Here is a 7,959-nt window from a genome sequence, read left to right as displayed (position 1 = left end):
ATATTACCTGCAGTGCATTTGTAGAAGTTCGTTATAATATGCCAAATCTCTTTAAACTTCTAATAGAGGTGCTAGTGCAATTTCATTGTGAGTACATCTAGGTGCTGGGACCACGATTTAGAAGCTGCTAACTCCTGCCACCCCCCTTCCCCCCACCCCCACTGAAAGCTGACACAGTTGTCAGCTGCCTTTTGAAGTGCCGTTATTGTTAAATGTGAAGAGTGCACAGTAAGCCAATAAGCTCCCACAAACATCTGCACTGCTGAGCAGCTGGCCTGCAAGGTGCAGACATCTGCCTCCTATGAACAAGGAAGGCCATCGGAGCCTCTTCCAGAGGATCCACTTTACTTCATCCCAATGGCACCAATGGATACTCCTCTCCAGTGGTCAATTAACCTCCTTCCATCCCACTCTACCCAGCACCCCATGCAAGGACTGCCTCCTCCTATGTGTAAGTTGAATTTTAATTTGATCAGCACTTTCATGAGGACGAGTTGGACTTCTGTAAATTCTCCATCATTTGTTAATAATGTAGACAAGTTTCAGTTTACACACTTTATTGCACAATCAAGTTTAACAACGGCGACAACTGCTTTCTTCTTTAAGCAGATGTTATTTTCCCCATGAGTACATTCGAGTTAGCTTCAGTCACTTAATGGTCAGACAGGTTGACTGACTATTGTTCATGATAACAACAAAAATCTGACAACTTCCAGAGAAGTAGCCCGAAGCAGTGAGAGGTCCATGGTGCTCCCTGGTTCCGTACAATTCCTCGATTGTCTGCAGCTCATGCAGTCATCCATGAACACAGCGTTACACTGTGCACATTCACTCACCTAGCTGAGCGAGAACACATTGTGACACAGATGCTTAGAACCAAGATCTGACAAAATGGAGTCTCGTCCACATCACCCATAGAGTCACCACTAGACCGACACAATGGATATGTTCTTTGTTTCAGCACTTGCAACTCACTCAATGGTACTAACAGACTGCTGCCAATACAGGTGCACTGGCATCAGAATAGAGCTCCACTGAGACTTCATAGTACAAAGGTCTCTCACATAAGGACGCAAGTGTGTCAGCAAGCAAAATAAGGGGTAGAAAACAGAGCTAGTAATATATCTACATGGGGCAATCTTAAAATTACACATTAACAATTAAGTTGCAGAAGATGTGTATCGATCACATAGTTTAAAGACAAACACCTAGGCTTGTTGGAGTTGTGAGCATATGTAGGCTACAGGGACGGCAGGAGATATCATCGCTGAATGGACTGGTTCTAACTTTCATGTGGGGTCTCGGGTCATTAGTGGGGCTCCTCCACCCACCATATAAGGGGCTTCAGAAATAGAGATCTCGCATTTGCTGCTTCCCGGCTGGGTCCTTTGTGTGGATGGACCACTGTGTGCATGCAACCAGACAGTGCTGCAATGCCACAATAACACTCAGCGCTATCACAATGCAGAAGGGGCTCGGTACAGACAGATCACGAAGCTCGAGGGACAGGTGGGTTACGGCTACAATGAAGGACCCAAAAACACCACTCACTCCAACTGTCATTGGCTTCAAACATAATACTTAATAAATAGAATTGACAAGTCTAATATCACACACAGCACTTACCGAGAACATTCACATTGACAATAGACCACTTTCACAAGAGTAATGCATTAGAATGAAATACAAACACGAGGTCACAGTTGCATTGTGATATTTACAATGGTTTGGTTATGAAAGTAAAAAGCTGTCCCCATTTTCCACAAACATGGCACTGTGTGCCCACTGGTTTTGCAGGAACAACTCTACTGCTGGCATTCCTGCTGCTAGATATTGGCTGGGACACATGTAAAAACATCCCACTTAATGCAGTCTTAATTTCTGTATGTTGCCAGGTTTACCATGATATGATTAACTGATTTTAAGAAAAAAATATTGCACTTATCTAAAATAACAATTGAATTGTGAAAGCAACAATTGAACTGTCCAAGAACCATGATATTTTGAGTTTTGACTGGTGATCTTGGGAGTGATTTCATGATTATTCAACTTGTAAAGCCTGAGCAAATGAAAATTACTCTGATAATTCAGGATGCTCTCTACAAGATATGTTGGCAAATGTGAAGCCAATGTTCTGTAAACATTATAACCCAAAGTGAAACAATTGACCCACGAATACCGGTGATGGGAGACCTTCAAACAGGCAAGCTTGATGCAGTGACCAGAAGCAGTAGCTTCTGTCACACTGACCCTCAGGCTTTAAGCGGATTGGTGCAGCAAGGGGTATTTTGAGGGCAGTTTCTTTCATATCCAACAGACTTGTGTTACATCAGCCAATGCTTCAATGATTTTTTACACTGAAGTACAAGCCCTCCCTCTTACTGCATCCCCATTGCGGTCATTGCTTTTCACGACCATTTGTCATTCAGTGTCCAGTTAGTGAAGGTTGTCATGCGTTATCTTAAAAGCTCGACTTCAGACAAGATACTGAAGACAATTTTTTTTTTTTTTTTTTTAAACTCTTTTTCCACACAAGCAATTCTGAAGGGTGGATTTAAAGATGAGCGATCTTTTGCCGGGAGTTGGGATATCCAATGGGTTAAGCAGCAGCTTGATGCCCAAACCGCTGATTTCCCTGAAGCACCTCAAGTAAAATAAATGACCAAGGAGAGAGATGGAAATGGTGGCCCCAACTTCATGCTCTGCACAAATGTGAGAGCATGACTGGGGCACTTCTATCCAATGTATGACAGGCATCTTTAATTCATGTATTGCAAGCAGGATAATTCTTATTTCAAACCAGTGGATGGGACCATTTTCTAGTAAGGACCAGTGGTTTTGAGATGAGGTGTTAAAATGACATTGCAATTCCTTTTTCATATTGGTGGGAACATTGGAATTTTTAAACGGCTAACAGATGAAAGCAATTTACACACGCTCAAACCAAGATGGTACACCTTAAAACATTTTTTTTTTTTTTTTTAAATGAAGCTCACAACCATCTCCTTGATTAAAGATGGTCAAAAAGACTTCTCTATGTTCTGAAGATTTGTGTTGAAGGAATTTTACCTGCTCAAAGTTTCAGCTTACACTTCACCTGGTTGGGGAGAACAAAGTTTGAGTGAATCTTCATCTTCTAGTCGTGGTATGAAAGGACAGGCGTACAAAATTCAGGAGACATGACATCCACTATATGTAAACAAACGAGCAACTGCTTTCAAGAGATTGATCATAACACTGAGCGTTATCATTCAGTTTGTTTTTAAAGGATGTAGAATACTGTGGAAAGAATTGTTACTTGTGCACACTTCTGCTTGACATTTAACTATTTTTAACATCATTTATGATAAGCAATGATAGATTCCCTGAGTCAGCCACGCCATTATGTCAAAGGTGCCAGCTGCACTCGGGAGCCAGCATTGATGAACTGATCCCCAGCGTGCCAGCAATAGCTGCTAAAGAATGGATCGACTGAGCTTATATTGACTGGAATTTAGAAGGATGAGAGGGAATCTTATAGAAACATGAAATACTTTAGGGATTGGACAGGCTATGTGCAGGAAAAATGTCCCCGATGTTGGGCTAGTCCAGAACCAGGGTTCAAAGTTTAAGAATAATTTGTAGGCCATTTATGACTGAGAAGAGGAAAAACCTTTCCACCCAGAGAGTTATGAATCTGTGGCAGAAAATTCCAGTGGTGGCCAATTCTCTGGATGTTTTCAAGATAAGAGTTTTCCAGAGAGAATCAAGAGATTCCATAACGGAATCAAGGGATATGGAGAGAAAGCAGGAATGGGGTACTGATTGTGGATGATCATATTAAATGGCGGTGCTAGCTCGAAGGGCCGAATGGCATATTCCTGCACCTATTTTCTATGTTTCCAAAACTGGGCTATGGATGAGATAAGGATAAGTGTAGTTGCTCCTTGAGACAGAATCTCAACATATATCAGGGTTAGCTGAGGGCAGTAATTGATGTAGAGGATGAATAGGCGTAGCTTGCAGTTGGCAAACCTTTGGCCTCATCAAGTCTACACCTAAAGTAAAATAGTGCACTTGACGAGAAATATTGTTTTGCTACCTGCATTTAGCTTGAAAAGTGCAAATTAAAAAACAATACTGAAATGATATGAAAAAAACTTTTAGAACTGTGCATAACATTGACCAAATTAGATTAAAAGCAAACTTTTCTTTAAGTAATGTTCATAAATGAACCCAATTTGCTTGGCAGTCAGCTCCCTACAAACAGTGGCATTGTTCCAACCTCATCATGCACAGAAACAGTCTCCCACATCATCAGTGCACGGTTATCATCTGATACAGTGCACATTGGAACTTAATTTCTCATGACAACTTAATGAACAACCATTTTAAATAACGTATTAGAAAGACAGAATAGGGATTAGGAATTTGTCCCAAGCATAAGGATGGTTCTGCTTATTGTACTCCACATCTGAAATTCAGCTCCACTGAAGCCGGAGGTGGACGACACTCCTGCATTCTACATCAAGTGCACACGGCCGAGGTCAAATTTCTAGCATATTCACAGTACAGCAAATGAAATATAGTGCTATTTCACTGAACGGCATTTAACTTCCTTACAGAGGGACCAATTCACATGGCTGAAACATTTGCTACAGACAGGTTTATGATAAGTGTAGACACAGGAGATGCTGGAATCCTGTGTAGAACAAAGTGCTGGAGTAGCTCAGCTGGTCAGATTCTAGACTCCAGTCTGAAGGATCCCAACCCCAACTTTGCATTTCCATGTTCTTCAGAGATGGTGCCTAACTTGCTGAGTTATTCCAGCACTTTGTGTTCTATTTAAGATATGCAAGTCAAAAACATACAGATAGTACTTCCATCAAAGAAAAACACTGGAGATAGTCAAGAGTCAAATAGCATTTGTGGAAAGAGGAACAGAATTAACTTTTCAATTCAATGCCAGTCATCATGAACAGTTTCTCTCTCTCTCTCTCTCTCTCTCTCTCTCTCTCTCTCTCCTCAGATACCAGAGATCTCCAACATTTTTAAAATTAGTTTTCCTGCAGTTTTTTTGCTCTTTGAGTGCTATCACAGTGGACCTGATTTCTACCTCCTCACCAAAATCTGATTAATTCTCCTACTTCTAACTCAGCGCCGGAGGTAAAAATAATACTGCACCATCAGAAACATCTTCGCAGGAATCCAGCTCAGTGGGCAGATGCCGGATCCTGTATAAAAAGGGACGATATGATTGAAGAGCTCCCTGGAAATACGATATGATGCCTTCAGCTGTACACGTTGTCCTGGAAGCCCCACACCTCCAGCATGCTGATCTGGAAAGTTTCCGAGCACAGAGGATGGTTGTTAAAGGTGCTGGAGCGTCCAGTCGTGCCACGGTTCAGATTCTCATCGATGTACAACGCAGGGCAGCCACCACCACCTGGTAGAGAGGCAACACCAACACTTTGACAATTCCATTGACAAGCTTACGGAGTAGGCTAACTTGGAGACAAAAAAAATCCAAAGTGCTCAGTTCAGTTTCAGTTTAGTTTATTAATATCAATCCGGGTGTTCCAGTTTCCCTTAATATCCCAAAGATGTGCGGGTTTGTAGGTTAATTGGCCTCTGAAATGCTGGAGTTACTCAGCGGGTCCGGCAGCACCCGGTGCTCCTGGCAAGGGGTCAGGACCTCCAGAGGCCTACAGGCAGCAGCAGGAATTAGATAGGAATGTTTGAACTATTGTAACTTTGTCAGCGCCAAAACGTAGCGAATTTACCGGGTTGCATGCAATTCTCTGTACCTAGGTATCTGTACCAATAAAGTATCATTATCGTCATCTCTGATGTAGTTTTGGGTCGGGACTCTACTTCAAACTGATTGTCATGGGGGGAGAAGTTAGAAGAGAGGTGGGGTGGGACAAAGTTCCTTGACTTCTTTTTATACACCAGAATCTGCAGTTCTTCAAGTCTAACTTAGTCAATTTGTTTTTGTTTTATGACAATGTGCAAAGAAGGAAGAAATATAACTGATTCATACACATCAATAATTATCTCCACTGCTAGAACATACCATATGTAAAATATACTTTATATTAAAGGAATCTTTGGAGGAAGCAGAGAAGGGCCACAGATATTATCCTTCCTTTATCTAACTACTTTGCCCACCAAATACGTTTTGATGTACAACCCAGTGAGATCCGCATAGGAATCAGATATTTAAAGATTGGATTTAATTGACAACATTTTATGTGGCAAAATATATACAGTTCATAGCAGCCAGACTTCACTTACCGACTATAATGGATTCTGGACTTCCAGCCATGAACATCGCTGTTGCTTTGGTGGTCAAGTTGAAGTGACGAGCAGCAAGAAAGGGTGATAACCTGTCCGAGGGGTCTTCGGAGGAAGCAACTAAACCCATGTCCTCGGGTAACTCTGCGCCCAGAACATCAGGCTGCTGAGGGAACTCTGCCGTTGCGTCTTTAGCTGTACCTTTAGCTGCTTCCAACTCTGGATGTTTAATGATAACCCATTCATATCGCACCATCTCAGGTTGCAGCTAGGAATAAAATTAAAAATGGATATATAAGGCACAGGCAGAGGATGCACAAGACACAGAATGAGAAAATGAAACAGATTTTGATTTCAGTAACTTCAAAGGACCTTCCCCAGACTTGCAGTGGTTGTAATGGATGTCAAGGAGACAACACAAGCAGTTATTAATATAATACTTAATACAGCAAAGCATTCCAAGGAATTTCACAGAGATGTTGCTAAACAAAGGTAGCAAAACAGACTAAATGAATGCACCTTTGGACAAATAAGGCTTGCATGATTTGCCTTTAACAAACCTATGCTGGTTTATCTATTGTTCAATGCTTGCCCAAATGATTAATAACTTTGTCCCATATGCAAATGCAAATCTTTTTCCGGGCCCAGTTTTTGGTCATCTGTTCTAATAGTTTGTTGTTTAGTTTGCTGTTGAAGTTATGTGTCTTATTTGGCTAGACAGTTACAGTTTAGAAGAATGATGACACGGTGGAGCGCTGGTAGAGCTGCTGTCTCAGTGTCAGAGACCCTGGTTCTTGGGTGCTCCCTGTGTGGAGTTTGCACATTTTTCCTGCAACCGCATGGGCTTCCTCCGGGTGTTCCAGTTTCCCTCAATATCCCAAAGATGTGTGGGTTTGTAGGCTAATTGGCCTCTGTAAATTGCAACTAGTTGGGTAGAGAGTGGATACAAAAGTGAGATAACACAGAACTAGTGTGAATGGGTGATCAATGGTCGGCATGGACATGGTGGGCTAAAGGGCCTGTTTCCATGCTGTGTCTTTCATTGAGAGGGGTGATCATGTACAAACATACAAGATCCAAGAGGGACCTGGCAGGACAAACAGGATAGAGGGAGAATTGCAAACAAGGCTACATAGCTACAAAATAAGCAGCTGGTATTTTAAAACGGAGGTGTACAGAAATATCACTCGGAGGGTAGTGAATCCCTGGAATTCTCAGCCCCAGCAGGCAGTGGAAATCAGATGATCATTAGATTATGATGATCGTTAAGGAGTAGAGAAATAAATATTTGAAAGGAGGGAAAGAGAAGGCACGCAGGAGACCATCACAGATCAGCCATGATCATATTGAATGGTGGGGCAGGCCTACTCCTATCTTCTTGCGTAACACTCCTGTGAAGCCCCTTGGTTATTTTGGCACATTAAAAGGCACTGCATTGACATGTACTTGTATTGTTGTTTCCCCAAAGCATTCTCCACCTGCTGTAAGAATGCAAATTGTTCTTAGAGGACAAATTAATAAAAGGTCTGCTGGAGGAACTCAGTGGGTCAGGCTGACCCACTGAGTTCCTCCAGCACTTTGGTTTTTGCATCAGATTCCAGCATCCAAATCTTGTATTTAATAGAAAAAATCTGCTCCTTTAGTCAAACGTAACTCTAATTTTTAAAACCGAATTGGAAAGAC

General features: G+C 41.9%; 1 protein-coding gene across 1 annotated transcript in view; it reads right to left on the bottom strand.

Annotated features, from left to right (window-relative positions):
- Positions 1-540: 540 nt before the first annotated feature.
- Positions 541-7,959, bottom strand: part of tbc1d24 (TBC1 domain family, member 24) — a 43,372-nt gene continuing 35,953 nt past the window's right edge. Inside the window, exons 7-8 of the mRNA XM_055651521.1 lie at positions 6,277-6,544; positions 541-5,425 (exon numbers count right to left, since the gene is read on the bottom strand). Coding sequence (XP_055507496.1) covers positions 5,271-5,425; positions 6,277-6,544 — 423 coding nt within the window. The 3' untranslated portion in view covers positions 541-5,270. The remainder of the gene's footprint in view (positions 5,426-6,276; positions 6,545-7,959) is intronic.

The sequence above is a fragment of the Leucoraja erinacea genome, chromosome 20, assembly GCF_028641065.1.
Source record: "Leucoraja erinacea ecotype New England chromosome 20, Leri_hhj_1, whole genome shotgun sequence".
Lineage (NCBI taxonomy): Eukaryota > Metazoa > Chordata > Chondrichthyes > Rajiformes > Rajidae > Leucoraja > Leucoraja erinaceus.
The sequence above is the reverse complement of the archived record's forward strand: the minus strand, read 5'-3'. Positions and strand labels throughout refer to the sequence as shown.